General features: G+C 45.8%; 1 protein-coding gene across 1 annotated transcript; it reads left to right on the top strand.

Moving 5' to 3' along the window:
- The first annotated feature begins 8,635 nt into the window (after positions 1-8,635).
- Positions 8,636-21,585, top strand: KCNK4 (potassium two pore domain channel subfamily K member 4). Its single transcript, XM_087880655.1, has 6 exons — positions 8,636-8,941; positions 10,180-10,300; positions 11,673-11,833; positions 12,606-12,792; positions 13,839-13,978; positions 19,544-21,585. Exons 1-6 carry the CDS (start codon positions 8,753-8,755, stop codon positions 20,033-20,035), a joined length of 1,290 nt encoding a protein of 429 aa, XP_087736781.1. The 5' UTR covers positions 8,636-8,752; the 3' UTR covers positions 20,036-21,585.
- The last annotated feature ends 296 nt before the right edge of the window (positions 21,586-21,881 follow it).

Genomic DNA, 21,881 nt, shown 5'->3' with positions numbered 1-21,881 from the left:
CTACAAAGTACCTGCTATTTTTTTTCCACAACAGCCCTCTGAGGTAGCTCAAGCTGAGAGAGAGAGAGAGAGAGGCAGGACTCAGGGAGCTTCCCTGGTTGAAGAAGGATTTGAACCCGGTTCTCTTCACTCCTACCACAGTGCTTTAACTACTGGTACTCTAGCTCTCTTAAAATGTGGGGACTGTCTCCCCTTTATTTTTTTTAAGTAAGAGGAGAAGCAAAATTTCTGGTACTGTTTCACTTAACAACCATTCATTTAGTGGCTGATCAAGCACTGAAAATAGTGACAGAACCATGCTGGCTGGGGAATTCTGGGAGTCGAAGGCCACCCATTTTCAATCATGCGGACTGAGGAATTCTGGGAGTTGAAGTCCAGCATCTTAAAGCAGGCTGGCTGGGGAATTCTGGGAGTCGAAGTCCACCATCTTAAAGCAGGCTGGCTGGGGAATTCTGGGAGTCGAAGTCCACCCATTTTCAAGCATACGGACTAAGGAATTCTGGGAGTCGAAGTCCACCATCTTAAAGCAGGCTGGCTGGGGAATTCTGGGAGTCGAAGTCCACCCATTTTCAAGCATACGGACTAAGGAATTCTGGGAGTTGAAGTCCAGCATCTTAAAGCAGGCTGGCTGGGGAATTCTGGGAGTTAAAATCCAGCCATCTTAAAGCAAGTTGGCTGGGGAATTCTGGGAGTCGAAGTCCATCCATCTTAAAGCACGTTGGCTGGGGAATTCTGGGAGTTGAAGTCCATCCATTCAAAGCTATCAAGGTAACCCCGATCCAGCTAAATTGCAACATGTAATCATAGCATCAGGAAACCATTATGAAATAAAGATAGGAGGAAGATTTATATAATCAATTTATTTTAGAAGCAGTTCAATCATCCCTTTTGGAATCCAGATGAAATCAAAGCTGTCAACAGGCCGTTGAAAACTCTGCGTGGGGGACACTGAATTTGTACCCTCTTTGGAGGTGTCAAGTGGGATAATTCATGGTCTGGATCTCTTGGACCAAACCAGATTTGGAGAATTCTTCAACCTGCCTGTTTTTTAAACTTCAGAATCACGCCAATTGCTTCCCATCTTTGATTGATGCCTGATCGATCGATTGATCGATCAGCTACGTGTGTCATCCAGTCGTTGACATCTCTTGGCAACCCCATCAATAGATTTTCTCCCAGTGAGGATTCCCAATCCATCCATCACTATAACGATACAAAATTGGGAATTGGCCCTCTGCAGACAACCCTGCGAGGTAGGCCCTTCGAATCCCAAGCCCGCAAGAAGAAACAATTTGACATCTCTGGGGTTTGCCTGCCTGCCTGCCTGCCTCTTTAAGCTTTGAGCCAATCTTATTCACATGCAGATGAATGTCGTTGAATTAATTAAAATGCAGAGGGCTCCCTGACTTGAGATCCATTTCTTCAGAGAAAAAGCAATTTTTTTCTTCAAGCTGATATGCCGGTTTAATTCTATCTAGCTGGTAAGCAATGATTTTCCTCTTTCATATCTAAAGGTAATAAAAATCAAGCCAAAAATAATAATAATAATCTAAGCAAAGCATATCAAACCTGGTTAGTGCAAAATGGGCCTGCTGCAGAACTTGGCTGCAAGTTGTAAAAGGGTGATATAGATACAAGCCAAGATTGTAAGTTGTAAGAATTCAACTACGGTTCCATCGTGGCTACAATTCAACCGTGTCCAGCTGTTCTGTGCAACATGGTAAACGCAGAGGGCAAACGGATTTGCAGCGATGTGTTAATAACGGATCAAAAAGCTGTTCAAAGTAAAGCCTCTTATTCATGCACAGGGTGCTAGTCCACATTGAGGGCAGCAAATATGGCGGGGCTGCAGAATAAGAGTCATTTAAGGAGCCAAATGTTTACTGTTTACTTACTTTAAGCCTCTAGTCCTAGACAGGACGCTAGTCCACATTGAGGGCAGAATAAAAGTCACTGAAGGAGCCAAAGGTTTACTGTTTATTTATTTTAAGCCTCTAATCCTAGACAGGACGCTAGTCCACATTGAGGGCAGCCAACATGGCACGGCTGCAGAATAACAGTCATTGAAGGAGCCGAAGGTTTGCTGTTTACTTATTTTAAGCCTCTAGTCCTAGACAGGACACTAGTCCACATTGAGGGCAGCCAATATGGCACAGCTGCAGAATAAGAGTCACTGAAGGAGCCAAAGGTTTAGTGTTTACTTATTTTAAGCCTCTAGTCCTAGACAGGATGCTAGTCCACATTGCGGGCTGCCAATATGGCACAGCTGCAGAATAAGAGTCACTGAAGGAGCCAAAGGTTTGCTGTTTACTTATTTTAAGCCTCTAGTCCTAGACAGGACGCTAGTCCACATTGAGGGCAGAATAAGAGTCACTGAAGGAGCCAAAGGTTTACTGTTTATTTATTTTAAGCCTCTAATCCTAGACAGGACGCTAGTCCACATTGAGGGCAGCCAACATGGCATGGCTGCAGAATAACAGTCACTGAAGGAGCCAAAGGTTTACTGTTTATTTATTTTAAGCCTCTAATCCCAGACAGGATGCTAGTCCACATTGCGGGCAGCCAATATGGCACAGTTGCAGAATAACAGTCATTGAAGGAGCCAAAGGTTTAGTGTTTACTTATTTTAAGCCTCTAGTCCTAGTCAGGACCCTAGTCCACATTGTGGGCAGCCAATATGGCACAGCTTTCTTCTCTCCTTCCCTCCCCTTGTTTTTCCTCCCTCCCTCCCTCTTTTTGTCTTCCTTTCTTCCCTCTCTCTCTTTCCCCCCCCCTCTGCATTTTACGCAAATCCAGCTCCCTCAGAGGTCCATCCCTCCAACAGAACGAAGCGGTTGTGTGAACAGATCCTGTGTCATTATTACTATTATTATTATTATTATTATTATTATTATTATTATTATTATTATTATTTGCAAGGGTGAGGGGGGGCCTTTTAAATAGCTGGAACAACATTCAGCCTGCCCTTTTTCTGGAGCTCAGAGACTCAACCCGGCCCTTTCAGCATCCATCCCCTGGCATCTCTCTGTGCTTCGCCCACCTTCCTGGGGTCTCCTGCAAAGCCCACCCCCGCCCCACTCGAAATCAACAAACGCCCCTTCCCCAAGAGCTTGTGGGCATCCCTTGCTCCACAGCCTCCCTGCAAAAATCCCTCTGCCACCCAAAATGCTGTTTTCCTACTCTCCCTTCCCTCCCAAAACACCCCCCCCCGCCACCTTATCCCAACTCTTTGGTTGAGGAAGGGGCTGAGAAAACCCCTTGGGAGGGGAAAAAAAAAGAATTTATGGTGCCTCTATTGTGTAGTTGTGTGGCTTTCTGCTGATTTTTTCTTTTTTCCCCATGTCATTCCTGGCTCCGCGTCGCCCAAAGAGTTAACCCACAAAGCCTCGCTCGCCTCCACCCGGTGGGGCTGGCCAGGCTGGGGGTGATGGGTGAGACGGTCCCGGCAGAAGGGGAAGGGGGGGTGAAGGCAGATAAAGGAGGCTCCCCCGCCCGAGGCCAGCGAGACCATCCATCCATCCATCCATCCATCCCTGGAGCTCCTGCATCCGAAGCCAGTGAGTACACCCAAAGGGAGGGAGGCTGGGCTCTCCCCACCGCCCCTCCCCACCCGCTAGGCATCACTGCCCCCCTCCCAAGGCTCTTTGGAAAGGGGGCTCCTGTACGATCTTGGGAATTGGGGAGATGAAAGGAGCCCCAGACTCTTGAGATGGTGAAACAGCATTAAATGTGCAAAAAAAGGGCATTCAACGTTCATCACTCACTCACCCACACAGCTTCTTGTCGTGGTTTTTGTTTTTTCTCCTCCCTCTCCCTTTCCAGGTAAGTGTGTTGTTCCTTTGTTGTTATTGTCAGATTTTCTCTTCTCTTTCTTTCTCTCTCTCTCTCTCTCTCTTTTTTTTTTTTTTGGTGAAAGGTGGCACAAAGAGGTTTGGGAGGGGCAGAGAAGGCAGGGCTCACCTGGGGCGAGCGACAAGGTGAGGGGCTCGCACGCCCGAAATCCGCTCGAGGGGTTTGAGAAGCGAGGGTGTGCATGATCTGACGTGTGTGTGTGTGTGTGTGTGTGAGAGAGAGAGAGAGAGAGAGAGAGACAGGATAGGCGGCACACCTGTGTGGCTTCGTGTGCCTGCAAATTTGGCCATGGAGCGAGAAACCCACACAGGTGAGGGCAAAGAATGATTGGCGTGCCAGTCCCAAAGCACATGGCCTCTTGGTATGTGTGTGTGTGTTAACACAATTTGTGTGTGTGTGTGTTAACACAATTTGTGTGTGTGTGTGTGTTAACACAATTTGTGTGTGTGGGGCCGGCGGGATAAGGGGAAGAATCCGAGAAGGAACTTGGATCTGTAAATAAACATTTTGGGGTTTTTTTTAAAAAAAAGTCAGGGAGCCAGCCCCCAAAGGAGACAAACTGTTTAAGTGTGCAAATGAGTTTGAAATCAAAAAATCTTTGCTTTGCACGCAGATAAAGTTAGTGCAAGCTTTTGGGGAGGCTTGACAAGCACAAGAAGAGGGTGATTAAAGTGTAAGTATGTTGTGTGAATATACGGTCTATAATGTTGTCTTTATTTTGAGTTTAGAATGTTTATTTTAATTTCCACACCCTTCCCGCCTGCATTTCAGCCCCTTTCCAAGGAAATTGGCCCTGGTCTCTAGAAATATGTGAAAAATCCATCCTGCGAATTTCCCCTATAACGACAACTCTGTGAGGTAAGCTGGGCCAAGAGGGGACGATTGAGCCAAATTCATCCTGAGGGGCAATAAGAACTGGCTTTCCCTCAATGCCGGCCAATCCCAAGACCCCCCCAAGACCATCTGAGTGGCCCGTGCATGGGAGAGAAATAGGTGTGCATGAGTGTGCATGCGACTGAAGAAGTAAAAAAAGTGCAGAATTTATCGGTGTGCAAACTGAGGGCACAGAGAGCCAGGATGGCACAAGAAGGGAGCAAGATGAACAGCTGTGCACGCCTCTTGCTTGTGGAAATTGGTGTCACTGATTGGAGATCCAAATTAGGGGCTCTGAACAGGAATGCTGTCGGAAAAAGAAAAGCGCAACGATCCCAAGGCTGCATCGGGTCCGCGAGACCCAACTGAGCAAGCTTTCGGCTCACACAGAACGCTGCTTCGCGCCTAGAAGAGACAACCTCGCAGGTTTCCAATTTAAATCAAATTAAACCTTTGTAAAAGACATCCGCCAGCATAAGAAAGGTGGAGCGCAAATGATAATTTTAAAAGCGATGGAGAGATGGATAGAGACAGAGAGAGAGAGAGAGAGAGAAAAAGAAAAAAGAAAAAGGAAAAGAAAAAGAAAAAGAAAAAAGGAAGGAAGGAAGAGAAAAAAAGAAAGAAAAAGGAAGGAAGGAAGAAAAGGAAGGAAGGAAGGAAAGAAAGAAAGAAAAGAAAAGAAAAGAGAAAGAAAAGAAAGGGGAAGGAAGGAAGGAAGAAAAAGGAAGGAAGGAAGGAAAGAGAAAAAGAAAGAAAAGAAAGAGAAAGAAAAAGGAAAGAAGGAAGGAAAAAAGAAAGAAAAGGAAGGAAGGAAAGAAGAAAAGAGAAAGAAAGAAAAGAAAGAGAAAGAAAGAAAAAGGAAGGAAGGAAAGAAAAGAAAGAAAAGGAAGGAAAGAGAGAGAAAAAGAGGAAGGAAGGAAGGAAGAGAAAAAGAAAGAAAGAAAGAAAGAACGAATGAAAGAGGCAGAGACACGGACGGAGGGATGGAGGGATAGACAGAAGGAGGAATGTGTGGGTGGATGGATGGAGAGATAGATGAGAGAAAGATTTTTTAACGGTGTATTTCAGATATTTGTCTTTCAAAATTATTCACCTTTCTTACGCTGGTCTAAAAGCTTTGATTTGATTGACACTTCAACGTCCCTCTGCCAGGCTGCACTTTCCTTCCAGCCGAAGCGTTCTGTCCGATCCGGAAGCTGGCTGCACTGATGCTCGTTTTGAGGCTCGGGAGCCAGCTTTTTTCTTTATTTTGGCTTGGGTGTGCGCCAGGCTGCCATCCTCCCCGTTGAACTGCTGCCTGCTCGGTCCAGGCACCGGCCCCTGCGCTTAAGATCTCCTGCTCACCCCAAAGGGAGAATCTGGAATATTTTTAATTCACTCATCGGGAGCCAGCGAGAAAGACCGGATGGCATTTAATTACATCCTCTTCGGTTGATCGGAGCTGGGGTTTTTGGTTTGGGGTGTCTGGCAGCTTGCCCCCAAATTCTCCTCGCTGTTGGCAACGGCGGTGAATGTCCTCAAAACTATTTTCTGACCGTTGCCAGAAAAAAACAACTCTTTCCTTTAATTCTTGAACTCTGAACCGGCACAGATTTGGAGGTAAGGAGACATTGGTGGGGTGATAGTCCTCGACTTACCACCATTCATTTAGTGACCATTCGAAGTTCCTTTTTAAAAAAAAAAAAAATCAAACATTTTGGGACACCATGCATTGTCAGGGTATATAACATTTACAAAAGAAAGACAAAGAAGAAACATTAAAAAAAAAAAAAACTATTAACACACATACTGGTCACAATAGTAATGACGTAACCGAATAGTTTGGGCTAAATTTCTTATTATGTTAGCTTATTTATAATTCCGTTAAATATATTGGCAGATTTATAGTTATAAACCATCTTTTATGATTGGTTTAATTTATTTTAGCTATCTTAACTTTTGTATTGTATGTATTTTAATTTTGGCTGTCCACTGCCCTGAGTCCCTTTTGGGAGAAGGGCAGTATACAAATTCCATCCATAAATAAATAAATAAATAAATAAATAAATAAATAAATAAATAAATAAATAAATAAATAAATAAATAATAAACCATCTTCATGTTTAATTCATACGTAGCAATAATCTTCCTTCGTCTAATTTCTAAGACACTTATAAAATCTATTCCATATCAAGTCATATTCTGTGTCTTCTTTATCTTTGATTTTTTAAAGTCAGTCTGTCCATCTCAGCACCATTTTAACATTTTCCAAATTATATCCTCATCTGCTGGACGTTTCGGTTGTAACCCATTCGAAGTTAAATGGCCCTGGAAAAAGTGACTTACGACCGTTTTTCACCCTTACGACCGTGGCAAGCATCCCCAGGGTCATGTGATCAGAATTATGTGGACAATGACTCATATTTACGACCGTTGCAGCTTGCCGGGCTCATGGGATCGCCATTTTGCGGCCTTTGACAAGGAAGGGGGGGGGAGGAATCTGGGTTCACTTAATGACTATCTGATTTGCTTAACAACGGCTGCGGCAGTAGTTCGCTTAACGGCTGTGGCAAAATTTGTTAAATTTGGGGGGAAACTCACTTCATAGTCGCCTTGCTTAGCACGGAAATTCTGGTCCCAACTCTGGTTGTAAGTTGAGGACTACTTGTTTACTGTTTTGGGGGGTGGGGGGTCGTGGCTTTATTGATTGTCCATGGGGGTAACTTGATACAAAGAGTTTGGGATCCACAGCTGGAAAGGAATATTTTTGGGGTGCTCAACAAGAAAGGACAGGGCTGTTCTCAAAACAGAAAACTCACTTTGTCCCCCAAAACCCAATTTCTCAGCTACATTCGCATTCTATTCTATTTTCTATTTTATTATCTATTTCTTATTCTATTCTATTCTTATTTATTCTATTCTTATTTATTCTATTATCTATTTTATTATCTACTTATTCTATTCTATTCTTATTTATTCTATTATCTATTTTATTATCTACTTATTTATTCTATTATTTATTCTATGCTTATTTATTCTATTTATTTTTTATTATCTACTTATTCTATTCTATTCTTATTTATTCTATTATCTATTTTATTATCTACTTCTTATCTATTCTATTCTTATTTATTCTATTCTTATTCTATTATCTACTTATTCTATTCTATTCTTATTTATTCTATTATCTATTTTATTATCTACTTCTTATTCTATTCTATTCTTATTTATTCTATTCTTATTTATTCTATTATCTATTTTATTATCTACTTATTTATTCTATTATTTATTCTATGCTTATTTATTCTATTTATTTTTTATTATCTACTTATTCTATTCTATTCTTATTTATTCTATTATCTATTTTATTATCTACTTCTTATTCTATTCTATTCTTATTTGTTCTATTCTTTATTCTATTCTTTCTTTCTTTCTTTCTTTCTTTCTTTCTTTCTTTCTTTCTTTCTTTATTTATTTATTTCTTTATTTATTTCTTTATTTATTTGATTTATATACCTCCCTACTCCGAAGGACTCAGGGCGGTGAACAGCCAAACAGTAAAAATACATAGATACAAAATTTAAAAACAAAGTAAAATCGAATTAAACAATTTGGCCCAGACAAATTAAAACACCCCAATCATTTAAAAATTATCTATTTTATTCTGATGGATGGATGGACGGATAAATGCTGTTTACAGCCATGAAGGAACTCAAAAAAAAAAAAAAAAAAAGGAGCAACCAGATTCCCCCCATTCTGGCAGTCTTTGAGTTTTAAAGGTAGACTGCTCCTGAACAGAGAAGCTCCGTGCAGCCCAAAGACCAGATTCGTCATTTTTCGAGACCGGTGGCTTTGCTTTTTGGCCAAAGCCAACCTTTTTTTTTGGGGGGGGGGTCTTGTTGTCAGTCCCGCTTATCCCGTCTTCTTTGCCCATCCTCTGGCAGTGAGTTATCCGCCAGCCGTTGACTTCCATCGCTCTCTGCCCATAGTCTGCTACATCTCCAAGGACTCCATCTTGAGCCAGCTGCCCGCGGAAGTCGGTACGGTGATGCGCCGGACGGCAGTTTTGGCCCTGGTCTCCATCGTCGCGCTTTACCTGGTGATGGGCGCCGTCGTCTTCCGGCTGCTCGAGCAGCCCCACGAAGCTGTCCAACAGGTGAAGATCCAGGCCTACCTGGAGCACTTCTTGAAGGCCCACGAGTGCGTGGCGGTGGAAGACCTGGAGGAGTTGATCCAGGTAAGCGGGTGCTTCCAGGTGGGCGGACTTCCACTCCCAGAATTCCCCATCTTGCAGATCAGTGTTTTTCTCAACCTCAGCCATTTGTAAATGACTGGACTTCAACTCCCAGAATTCCCCACCTTGTTTCCAAGTTTCTCAAACTTAGAAACTTCCAGATAGGTAGAACTTCAATTCCCAGAATTCCCCTACCTTGTAGATCAGTGTTTTTATCAACCTCAGCCATTTTTAGCTAGGTGGACTTCAAGTCCCAGAATCCACCAGCCTCTAGATTAGTGTTTCTCAACCTTAGAAACTTCCAGATGGGTGGACTTCAACTCCCAGAATCCCCCAGTCTTAGATCAGTGTTTTTCTCAACCTCAGCCATTTTTAGCTAGGTGGACTTCAAGTCCCAGAATCCCCCGTCTTAGATCAGTGTTTCTCAACCTTAGAAGCTTCCAAGTGGATGGACTTCAACTCCCAGAATCCCCCAGCCTCTAGATCAGGGTTTTTCAACCATAGAAACTTCAAGATGGATGGACTTCAACTCCCAGAATTCCCCATCTTGTTTCTCAACCTTAGGAACTCCCAGAGAGGTGGACTTCAACTCCCAGAATTCCCCTAGCCTCTAGATCAGTGTTTTTCTCAACCTCAGCCATTTTTAGATGGGTGGACTTCAACTCCCAGAATCCCCCAGCCTTAGATCAGGGTTTCTCAACCATAGAAACTTCAAGATGGATGGACTTCAACTCCCAGAATTCCCCATCTTGTTTCTCAACCTTAGAAACTCCCAGATAGGTGGACTTCAATTCCCAGAATTCCCCTAGCCTCTAGATCAGCATTTTTCTCAACCTTAGAAGCTTCCAGATGGATGGACTTCAAGTCCCAGAATCCCCCAGCCAGGAAATCATCAGCAAGAACCCACTCACCCACCCCCGGCTTGGGTTATTATACAGATAGTCCCTCACTTCTCTTTTCAGTGCCTTCGTAACTTCGAACAGGTCATTAAACAAATGATCGTAAGTCAAGAAGTACCTGTATTATCCTCCTCAACTTTGCCTGAGCTCAAAAACGTAAAATTTGACCGGCTTAATCGGTGGATGGGGCACCACCAGGAAACCTGTTAACTGAACCGTAGGAAGTTGCGGAGGGAGAGGGGGAGAAACTCGGTGGAAGGAAGCAACTGAGTTACGTCGCATGGCTGGGACATTTGCGCTATAAAGCGTCCGTAATTCCTCTTTTTCCGTCCTTCTTCCTAGCAAGTAAACGAGGCGACGGGGGCCGGCGTGGATCCAGCGGTCAACAGTAGCAACGCCAACGCCTCTCGGTGGGATATGGACAGTGCATTTTTCTTCGCCGGCACTGTCATCACCACCATTGGTACCCAAGGGGGTGGATGGAAAGTTTTGGCTGGGCGGGTGATTTGATGAATGGGTGGCCTCAGTTTCACGGTCTGTGCAATGGGTCTAATTGTGGGATGGGAACAAGTTCAGCAAACGTGGCTTAGTTTATAGTTTAAAGAACTTGGCTTATGTTGTGCACACTTGATTTTTTTTTTTTATGATTCTTTTTCCCCCCCCCACGGCTGTTAAAATGAATCACGGCAGTTCTTAAGTGGATCATGCGGTCATTAAATGAATTTAGCTTTTCCTCCACGGGCTTTCCTTGTTCCGAAGCCGGCTGGCGAGATCAAAAAAAAAAAATAATGGTGGTGGGACGCTGTTAAGGAATATGCGCAGAGTAACCCTTGAGTAGCAAGGTTGTGCACATGAGAAACGGCAGAGAGTGATTGTGAATAAGCACTGTCAATACACAGACACCACTGAGTTGTGATCTTCTTTTACTTTTAGGAAAAAGCAAAGCAAAGTCCAATAAACAATCCAGGTCATACACAGATAAAGATAGTTAAATTGTCAATCCAGGGATATTCCAAGAACTAAGTCTTCTTACCAGTTGTTGTAGTCATATGCAATAAAACAGTTCTTTTTGGAGTTGCAAACAGGAGCAAGTACAGCAGTAAAACGATCAGTAAAACAGTAGAAAACAACAAGTAGCAATGATCAAGCAGTGATCAGGCAGAGAGAACAGGCAGAGAGGAGCAGAGGTAGCAATAATAATGTAATAAGGATAATAAGCCATGATTCAAGCTTCCTCTACGTTGGCTACAGAGCTAGCCAATCAGAATAGAGTATGATGCAATACAGCACTGCAGTCTTAAAGCTATACATTACATTTTGACTGCAAACATGCATTGATGGTTTATATATATTGCCATCTCAACCAGTTAGGCAATAGCCATTCTCTAACAGACGCGAGCAACTGTCATAAGTACATGCCAGTTGCCAAGCAGCAAAATTTTGATATCCCCCTGACCCTGGGAATTATTGCAACAGTTGCGTGACGGCGAGGACCGGTCCTACATTTTCCAGCGCCCGTTGTAATGGGGAACGGTCGCTAAACAGACAGTTCTAACTCGAGGACTGCCTGAAAAATCTCCCCCCTCCCTTCCCGGTAGAGTATCGCATTATGTGGCACGAATAAATCAAGCCGTTTTGATCTGTTCCAATGGCAGTGATGGTTCTTTGGAGCGGCAGATCCACAAAAGTCGCTTGAGGTAGACTGCCGCTGAAGCTGGAGGCTCCATTGAAAGTGTTCTTTGGGACGAAAGCCAAAGATTTTTGGGTTTTTTGGGGGGGGTTTTTCCTCCTCTTTTTTTGTTGACATCTCTGCTTTTCTTTCCGTGGTCCAACAGGGTTCGGAAACATCTCTCCGAAGACCAGATACGGCCAGCTTTTCTGCATTTTTTACGCCCTGGTGGGAATTCCTCTTTTCGGGATGCTGCTTGCCGGGGTCGGAGATCAGCTGGGATCCTCTCTCAGAAAAGGCATCGGAAAAGTGGAAGATATTTTCCTGGTGAGTTCCGTTTACGTTTTATCTTCCAGGAATTGCCCGTTTTTAATAGCACCTCATTAAAAGCATGATATATAGGCAGTCCTCGGCCTACGACCGTGGTCGAGCCCAAGAGAGAGAGACCGTTGTTGTGAGTTTTGTCCCATTTTACAAACTATCTTTGCCACCGTCAGGGGCTGCCCCAAAGAAGAGGGAGTCCAGCTATTTTCCAAAGCACCCGAAGGCAGGACAAGAAGCAACGGGTGGAAACTAACCAAGGATAGAAGCAACTTAGAACTTAGGAGAAATTTCCTGACAGTTAGATAGAACAATTAGCCAGTGGAACTGCTTGCCACCAGAAGTTGTGAATGCTCCAACACTGGGAGTTTTTAAGAAGATGTTGGATCACCATTTGTCTGAAGTGGTGGAGGGTTTCCTGCCTAAGCAGGAGGTTGGACTAGAAGACCTCCAAGGTCCCTTCCGACTCTGTTATCCGGCTATTAAGTGAATCATTGCAGCGGTTAAATTAGGTTGTTAAGTGAATCTGGTTTCCCCCGTTGACTTGGCTTGTCAGTCGGTCGCAAAAGGGGATTACGTAACTCCGGGACACTACGACCATCATAAATACGAATCAGTGGCAGTCATAAGGGTGAAAAATGGCTCGTAAGTCCCTTTTTTCGCTGCCGTCGTAACTTCGAACGGTCACGGTTGTAAGTCGAGGACTACCTCTAGAGGGGCTGCAATGCATCATCTCTTTCTGGGTTTCTTCTCCCCCCCCCCACTTTCTCTTCGGCAGAAATGGCAAGTCAGTCCCACCATCGTCCGCGTCCTTTCGGCCTTGCTCTTCATCCTGATCGGCTGCCTGCTCTTCGTCTCGTTGCCCACCCTCATTTTCCAACACGTGGAAGGATGGACCCTCCTGGAGAGCGTCTACTTCGTGGTCATCACCTTGACCACGGTGGGCTTTGGGGACTACGTGGCAGGTGAGAGCCCCCGGAGGAGAAACGGGTCTGTTTGGCAAAGCGGGCCAGGTGGATTCCAGGGTTCGGGAAGGGAGAGAGGGGGGGAGGGAGGGAGGGAGGAAGGAAGGAAGGAAGGAAGGAGAGAGGGAGGGAGGAAGAGAAGGAAGAAAGGAAGGTGAGAGGAAGGGAGAGAGGGAGGAAAGAAGAAAGGAAGGAGAGGGAGGGAGGGAGGGAGGGAGGAAGGAAAGAAGGAGAAAGGGAGGGAGGGAGGAAGGAAGGAGAGAGGGAGGGAGGGAGGAAGGAAGAAAGGAAGGAGAGAGGGAGGGAGGAAGAGAAGGAAGAAAGGAAGGTGAGAGGAAGGGAGAGAGGGAGGAAAGAAGAAAGGAAGGAGAGGGAGGGAGGGAGGGAGGGAGGAAGGAAGGTGAGAGGGAGGGAAGGAGGAAGGAAAGAAGGAGAAAGGGAGGGAGGGAGGGAGGGAGGAAGGAGAGGGGGAGGGAGGAAGAGAAGGAAGAAAGGAAGGTGAGAGGAAGGGAGGGAGGGAGGAAAGAAGAAAGGAAGGAGAGGGAGGGAGGAAGGAAGAGAGGGAGGCAGGAAGAGAAGGAAGAAAGGAAGGTGAGAGGAAGGGAGGGAGGGAGGAAGGAAGGAAGGAGAAAGGGAGGGAGGGAGGGAAGAAGGAAGGAGAGAGGGAGGAAGGAAGAGAAGGGAGAAAGGAAGGTGAGAGGAAGGGAGGGAGGGAGGAAAGAAGAAAGGAGAGAGGGAGGGAGGGAGAGATGAAAGGGAGGTGAGAGGGAGGGAAGGAGGAAGGAAGGAAGGAAAATGGGAGGGAGGGAGGGAAGAAGGAAGGAGAGAGGGAGGTCGGAAGGAAGGAAGAAAGGAAGGGAGGGAAGGAAGAAAGGAAGGAAGGTGAGAGGAAAAGAGGGAGGGAGGGAGGAAGGAAGGAAATGGGAATGAGAAGAAGGAAGGAGGGATGGATGCTGGGAGTTGCAGTTGGGATTGCAGATGGACTCATTCTGGCGGGTTGGGCAAAGGTTGCGAACCTCCAGCTTCCACTGCATTCTACCTGCCAGGTAACATGGGAAGCAGCGCTCATTTCTGGTACCAGCCGCTGGTGATAGTCTGGATTCTCCTGGGACTGGCCTACTTCGCTTCCATTCTGACCATGATTGGCAACTGGTTGCAGGCTTTGTCCAGGCGCACGAGAGCGGAGGTGAGCCTGCCACAAGCAATTACAACCCCCTCCCCCCGCCAGTTATTTAAAAGTGTGGGGGGGGGTTGCTTCAGCCTGGCTGTGTTGGAAATGACCCCCCCTAGCCCCCAAATTGAGGAAGAAGAGTGTGGCCTCCTTGGACACTCTGAGCTTGGATGGTTTCTTGTAGACGTTTCATGACCCAACTAGGGAACGTCAGTGGTAGAAGGGAGTGAGGATTGTGGAGAGGAGGAGGAGGAGGAGGAGGAGGAGGAGGAGGAGGAGGAGGAGGAGGAAGACTGTGAGGTCCTTGGTGTTCTTTGAGCTTGGTCCTTTTCTTGCAGACGTTTCATGACCCAACTAGGGAACGTCATCAGTGCTAGAAGGGAGTGAGGATTGTGGAGAGGAGGAGGAGGAGGAGGAGGAGGAAAAGGACTGAGGTCCTTGGTGCTCTTTGAGCTTGGTCCTTTTCTTGTAGAGGTTTCATGACCCAACTAGGGAATGTCATCAGTGGTAGGAGGGAGTGAGGATTGTGGAGAAGAGGAGGAGGAGGAGGAGGAGGAGGAGGAGGAGGAGGAGGAGGAGGAGGAGGAAGACTGTGAGGTCCTTGGTGTTCTTTGAGCTTGGTCCTTTTCTTGCAGACGTTTCATGACCCAACTAGGGAACGTCATCAGTGCTAGAAGGGAGTGAGGATTGTGGAGAGGAGGAGGAGGAGGAGGAGGAGGAAAAGGACTGAGGTCCTTGGTGCTCTTTGAGCTTGGTCCTTTTCTTGTAGAGGTTTCATGACCCAACTAGGGAATGTCATCAGTGGTAGGAGGGAGTGAGGATTGTGGAGAAGAGGAGGAGGAGGAGGAGGAGGAAGAAGAAGAAGAGGAGGAGGAGGAGGAGGAGGAAGACTGTGAGGTCCTTGGTGTTCTTTGAGCTTGGTCCTTTTCTTGCAGACGTTTCATGACCCAACTAGGGAACGTCATCAGTGCTAGAAGGGAGTGAGGATTGTGGAGAGGAGGAGGAGGAGGAGGAGGAGGAGGAAAAGGACTGTGAGGTCCTTGGTGCTCTCTGAGCTTGGTCCTTTTCTTGTAGACGTTTCATGACCCAACTAGGGAATGTCATCAGTGGTAGGAGGGAGTGAGGATTGTGGAGAAGAGGAGGAGGAGGAGGAGGAGGAAGAAGAAGAAGAGGAGGAGGAGGAGGAGGAGGAAGACTGTGAGGTCCTTGGTGTTCTTTGAGCTTGGTCCTTTTCTTGCAGACGTTTCATGACCCAACTAGGGAACGTCATCAGTGCTAGAAGGGAGTGAGGATTGTGGAGAGGAGGAGGAGGAGGAGGAGGAGGAGGAAAAGGACTGTGAGGTCCTTGGTGCTCTCTGAGCTTGGTCCTTTTCTTGTAGACGTTTCATGACCCAACTACGTAACATCCTCAGTGCTAATCAGCCTAACACTGATGATGAAACCTAGTTGCGTCATGAAACGTCTGCAAGAAAAGGACCAAGCTCAGAGACCACCAACCCCAACACCCACAACCACCCCCCGCCCCCAGAAAAGGTGAATCTTTCTAAGGCCGAAAAGCAGCTCCTTTTTGAAAAATCGGATCTTTCTGGGATCGGCCCCAACTTTGCCCTCCCAAAACTCGATGCCTTCGGAAGGCTCGTCAAACCCCTCAGAAAACCCCGAAGGCCACGTTTCCCAAGGCCACGGGAAAGCCTCTCCGTTTTAATCCCGGCAAAATTGGAAAAAGCCGGGACGCCAAATTTCGATTTGCAACTCCCAGAGGAAGCCGATGGCATTGGGCCACCAAAGCGGAACAAACAAAACCGACCTCCGTGTCTCTCAAATTATTATTAAGTCAATAGTTTCATTAGACTAAACGATGGAAGCTTTTCTTTTTCTTTTTTTTTTTGCCTCGTTAAAATGTTCCCGAGTTCCCGAGCAAATTCGGGCCAAATTCAGCAAAATTTCTGACCTCACCTGTCTCCCCACCCACCCCACACACACTGTTAAACAAAATATCAGGGGAAAAAGAACGGAAAGATAGAAAATTGCAAATCCTGAGGAGTCCTTGGTAGGGAACGTCATCAGGACTCCACAGTTCCAGTTCTCCTCCTCTTCCTCCTCCTCCTCCTCCTCCTCTTCTTCTCCACAATCCTCACTCCCTTCTAGCACTGATGATGCTACCTAGTTGGGTCATGAAACGTCTACAAGAAAAGGACCAAGCTCAAAGAACACCAAGGACCTCACAGTCCTTTTCCTCCTCCTCCTCCTCCTCTTCTTCCTCCTCCTCTTCCTCCTCCTCCTCCTCCTCCTCCTCCTCTCCACAATCCTCACTCCCTTCTATCACTGATGACGTTCCCTAGTTGGGTCATGAAAGGTCTGTAAGAAAAGGAGGAAGCTCAAAGAACACCAAGGACCTCACAGTCTTCCTCCTCCTCCTCCTCCTCCTCCTCCTCCTCCTCCTCTTCCTCCTCCTCCTCCTCCTCTCCACAATCCTCACTCCCTTCTATACCACTGATGACGTTGCCTAGTTGGGTCATGAAAGATCTGTAAGAAAAGGACCAAGCTCAGAGAGCACCAAGGACCTCACAGTCTTCCTCCTTTTCCTCCTCCTCCTCCTCCTCCTCCTCCTCCTCCTCCTCCTCCTCCTCCTCCTCCTCCTCCTCCTCCTCCTCCTCTCCACAATCCTCACTCCCTTCTATACCACTGATGACGTTCCCTAGTTGGGTCATGAAACGTCTACAAGAAAGGGACCAAGCTCAGAGAGCACCAAGGACCTCACAGTCTTCCTCCTTTTCCTCCTCCTCCTCCTCCTCCTCCTCCTCCTCCTCCTCCTCCTCCTCCTCCTCCTCCTCCTCCTCCTCCTCCTCCTCCTCCTCTCCACAATCCTCACTCCCTTCTATACCACTGATGACGTTCCCTAGTTGGGTCATGAAACGTCTACAAGAAAGGGACCAAGCTCAGAGAGCACCAAGGACCTCACAGTCTTCCTCCTTTTCCTCCTCCTCCTCCTCCTCCTCCTCCTCCTCCTCCTCCTCCTCCTCCTCTCTGTTGAATGACCACACACAGAAAGGTTGAGGATATATGTGGTGTTTATTGCTTTACAGAGTGACATTATATAGTTTGTTACTTGTCAGCATCTTATTGGTTCACAAAAGTCTTCCAAGCAACTAAAATCATAACATCCTTGGTTAACCTTTACTGCTTCCTTAAGCACTTATAATATTTATCTATAGTTAAAGTCTAACATATATCCCACTTCCTCTTCTCTTGCTCCTCTTATCTATAGATTTATAGTAACTGTTTTCCTACTGCCATTTCCTGGCCTGCTGCTGTGCAGGTAACTTTCCTTATCTGAGGTTTGCCGTCCAAGATAGGAAAATTCCTGCCCGTATGCAGACTCCGACACTTCTCCACAATCCTCACTCCCTTCTAGCACTGATGACGTTCCCTAGCTGGGTCGTGTAACGTCTGCAAGAAAACCACCAAGCTCAGAGAGCCTCACCGACTCCTCCTTTCATCCCCGAGCTACAAATATTCTCTTTTATTGGAATTGCAAATCCTTTTTTTGTGTGTGTGTGTGTTTTTTTTAAAAAACGTTTTGTTTTCTCGCCTTTTATGCTTCGATTACGGCTCTCATGGCTGCGTTCGGCCCACTTAACGGCCCTGAGCGTTAGTTCTAACCTGCCCGATATCCCAACTTCGTGGCAGAAGGTGGAATTAAATTAAAAAACGGCAGCTGGCAATTTCCTAGCTGCAGAATCGACACGGAGACAAACACACGGACACTTCGAACGGCTGCCGGCTGGGCACGGGGCCATTTTGCCACTCCAACCACACCCCCCCCCCCCAGATGGTGTTAATTTTGTTCCCACGCTCGCTCGTTCATCAGCGGGCTTAATTGAAAGCTGTTTCTCTCCCGCTGACTCCCGCTTGATGGGCGAAGGGGAGGCAGAGAGACAAACCCAGTTAGAAGCTCGGAAAGTTGCCTCTAGTTTGCTTGCCTGCCCCCTTTGGGATGGCTTGGACCGTAAATTCAGGGCTAGCTGGATGTTTCTAACTAGCACAGTGTTTAGGATAGGAAACAGAATAGAATAGAATAAAGTACAGAATGTGGAATAGAATGTGGAATGGAATAGAATGTAGGATATAGAACAAAATAGAGCATGGAATGGAATGGAATGGAATGGAATGGAATAGAATAGAATAAGATGTAGATAATAAAATAGATAATAGAATAAATAAGAGTAGAATAAAGAATAGAATAAATAAGTAGATAATAAAATAGATAATAGAATAGAAGAATAGAATAAGATGTAGATAATAGAATAGAATAGAATAGAATAAGATGTAGATAATAAAACAGATAATAGAATAAATAAGAATAGAATAGAATAAGTAGATAATAAAATAGATAATAGAATAGAATAGAATAGAAGAATAGAATAGAATAGAATAGAATAGGAAGTAGATAATAAAATAGATAATAGAATAGAATAGAATAGAAGAATAGAATAGAATAGAATAGAATAGAATAGGAAGTAGATAATAAAATAGAGAATAGAATAAATAAGAATAGAATAAATAAGAATAGAATAGGATAAGAAGTGGATAATAAAATAGAGAACAGAACAGAATAGAGTAGAGTAGAATAGAATTAGAGAATAGAAAATAGAATAGAAGAATAAAGAATAGAATAGAATAGAATAGAATAGAATAGAATAGAATAGAATAGAATAGAATAGAACAGAACAGAACAACAGAATAAATAAGAAGTAGATAATAAAATAGAGAACAGAACAGAATAGAGTAGAGTAGAATAGAATTAGAGAATAGAAAATAGAAAATAGAATAGAAGAATAAAGAATAGAATAGAATAGAGTAGAACAGAACAGAATAAATAAGAAGTAGATAATAAAATAGAGAATAGAATAGAATAACAGAGTTGGAAGGGGCCTTGGAGGTCTTCTAGTCCAGCCCCCTAGAAAACAAAGCAATCCATAAAAAATGCAATAAAGTCAGCATACAAAGTCTCCCCAGTACCAGTAGTCCGAGCCCAAACTTTTTGTTGCTAAATGAGACATTGGTTAAGTGACTTTTGCCCCCCTTTTTACAACCTTTCTTGCTGTCGCCGTTAAGTGAATCACTGCCTGTTGTCAAGTTAGTAGCACGGTGGCTAAGTCAACCTGGCTTCCGCACGGGCTTGGTCAAAAAGTCACAAAATGGGATCACGTGATCCCAGGACCCTACCACCGTCATAAGTGTGAGTCAGTTGCCATGCCTCTGAATTTTGATCCCACAAGCACGGTGCTGCTGCAGCAATGGTCGTACGTGTGAAACCCGGTCATAAGTCACCTTTTCCCGGTGCCGTTGTAACTTTGAAACGGCCGCTCAACGAACTGTCGTTAAGTCGAGGACTACCTGTAACCGTGGGGTTCAGGCTTCCCTTTGGCCACAAACTTCCCATTTTGAGCTCAAGCATTCGAGATTTTTTAGGATTAATTTTATTTTTTTTGTAAAAACCCAGCCTGGAAAATTCTGGGAATTATAGTTCGCAGATTTTGCTATTTGGTCCTTCTTGATTTTCCTATTTTTCTGCAGATGGGAGATCTCACAGCTCACGCCGCCTCCTGGACCGGCAACGTGGCATCGCAGCTCCGTGTCCCAAACGTGGCATTCCCGGACAAATTGCCACGCATACCTTCCTTAAAAGGGAAGCCGCTGTCACCGTCTGCCATCTTGCCACAAGGGGAAAACCCCCTGTCTTCGCCGCCGCCTCCCTTCCTCTTGCAGCATCCGGCTCTGATGCCCCCCGTCCCGATGCTGTACCCGGGACATTCCTCGCCCCCGCCACAAAACACGCCCCCGCTCAACGCCTGCAACGCCGTTTCCCCACGGCCGATTGACTACACGGGAGAAAATCTAGCTTTCATCGACGAGAGCTCCGACACGCTCAGCGAAGGAGGGCCCCCTTCCACCCGTCTGCCCCGCCGCTGGTGCCTGCAGGCACGGCACCGCACGGATCCCGCCGTGCGTCCGGGGTTACCCTTGATTCTTCTCAGCCGGACCCGGGATAAAGGCGAATCGGTGTAAAGACAGGAGTGGATCCGGGCTTAACACGGAGGGATTGTCCGATCCACAGTGCCGATCCATCCATTCTTTGCCCCCTTCTTGCTCCGGGAGAAGTGAAATCCTAAACCCATGATGGTGAACCTATGGCACGCCTGTCGGAAGTGGCACGCAGAGCTAGTTCTCCGGGCACGCGAGCCGTTGTCCATTTCTCTTCCGGGTTCTGGCGTGCCAGCCAGCTGGTTTTTATGCACTCGGGAGCACCGGAAACTGGAACAGCAGCCTCCTGGTGCACATGCGCAAGCTGGGACGATGAACTTCCGGTTTCCGGCGCACGCACGCACGCACATCAGGCAGTTTATGAAGGCACATGCATGTGTGCCAGAAATTGGGAGACCAGGTGGCCGGTGTGTACGCAGGCGCTGGAAACCGGAAGATCATCTTCCCGGCTAGCACACCTGCGCCGGGCGGCTGTTCTTCCAGTTTCCGACGTGCACATGTACACCGGCCAGCTGCTCTTTGTTCGCACATGCGTGCCAGAAACCAAAATACCAGGTGGCCAGTGCGCATGCAAGCGCCAAAAACTAGCTGCCACCCTGGGCAGCTGCTTTTCCATTTCCGGCACCTACATGCACATGTGTGCGTATGCACTCCTGTTTCGGCACTTCGGGGCTGAAAAGGTTCGCCAACACTGTCCTAAGCCATTCTGTTCTTGTCTGCACGAGATGCTGAGTTTATGCTCCGGCATGTGTCTATCCTGTTTGCGGCGATAACGGGGCCTCCCGGAAGCCACCGGGCTGTGCCCCCACGTTCTTGGCATCCCCCCCCCTCTGGAATGGTAGGCGGGAAAGAAGCCCGGGAGATGGAGCGAAGAGATTCTGCCTAGAGAACGGTTAGATAAGAGGCAGCCTAGCCCTCGGCTGTGTAATGGTTCAGGCTCAGAAGAGATACTCCCTAGTTTCTCCGGCTGTAAAAGAGACGACGACGATATGATATCTGTTCAGTTGAGTTCAGACTCAGTCTGTTAGAATAGAGCTGATAGGGGCCTTTGAGATCATCTAGTCCAACCCAGGGGTGAAATCCAGCCGGTTCTATCCGGTTCGGGCGAGCCAGTAGCGGCGGCTACGGGAGGCTCCGCCCACCCGCATGGACAACACACTTTTTTCCCACATTTTAAGCCTCTGCGCATGCATTGATGATGGTGTGCGCACATTTGCGAACCGGTAAGGAAGGTAAGTAAATTTCACCCCTGGTCCAACCTCCTCTTAGGTGGGAAACCCTATAGAGGTAGTCCTCAACTTACAACCACAATTGAGCCCAAAAGATACGTTGCTAAGTGAGAAATTTGTTCAGTGAGTTTTGCCCCATTGTACGATTTCTCTTGCCACCTTTGTTAAGGTGAATCGCTGAAGTTGTTAAATTGGAATCTGGCTTCCCCATTGTCTTGGCTTGTCAAAAGGTTTCAGATTTCGGTCTTTTTGTCCAACCTCTTGCTCAAGCATTCTATTCTATTTCTATTCTATTCTATTCTATTCTATTCTATTCTATTCTATTCTATTCTATTCTATTCTATTCTATTCCATTCTATTTCTATTTCTATTTCTATTTCTATTTCTATTCTATTCTATTTCTATTCTATTTCTATTCTATTCTATTCTATTCTTAATTCTCTTCTATTTCTATTCTTTTCTATTTCTATTCTATTCTTAATTCTATTCTATTTCTATTCTATTCTATTCTTAATTCTATTCTATTCTTAATTCTATTCCATTTCTATATTCTATTCTATTCTATTCTATTCTATTCTTAATTCTATTCTATTTCTATTCTATTCTTAATTCTATTCTATTTCTATTCTATTCTATTCTTA

The sequence above is a fragment of the Pantherophis guttatus genome, chromosome 18 (genome assembly GCF_059756535.1).
Source record: "Pantherophis guttatus breed Tessera chromosome 18, ASM5975653v1, whole genome shotgun sequence".
NCBI classification, from domain to species: Eukaryota; Metazoa; Chordata; class Lepidosauria; order Squamata; family Colubridae; genus Pantherophis; species Pantherophis guttatus.
This window is presented reverse-complemented; position numbering and strand designations above follow the sequence as displayed.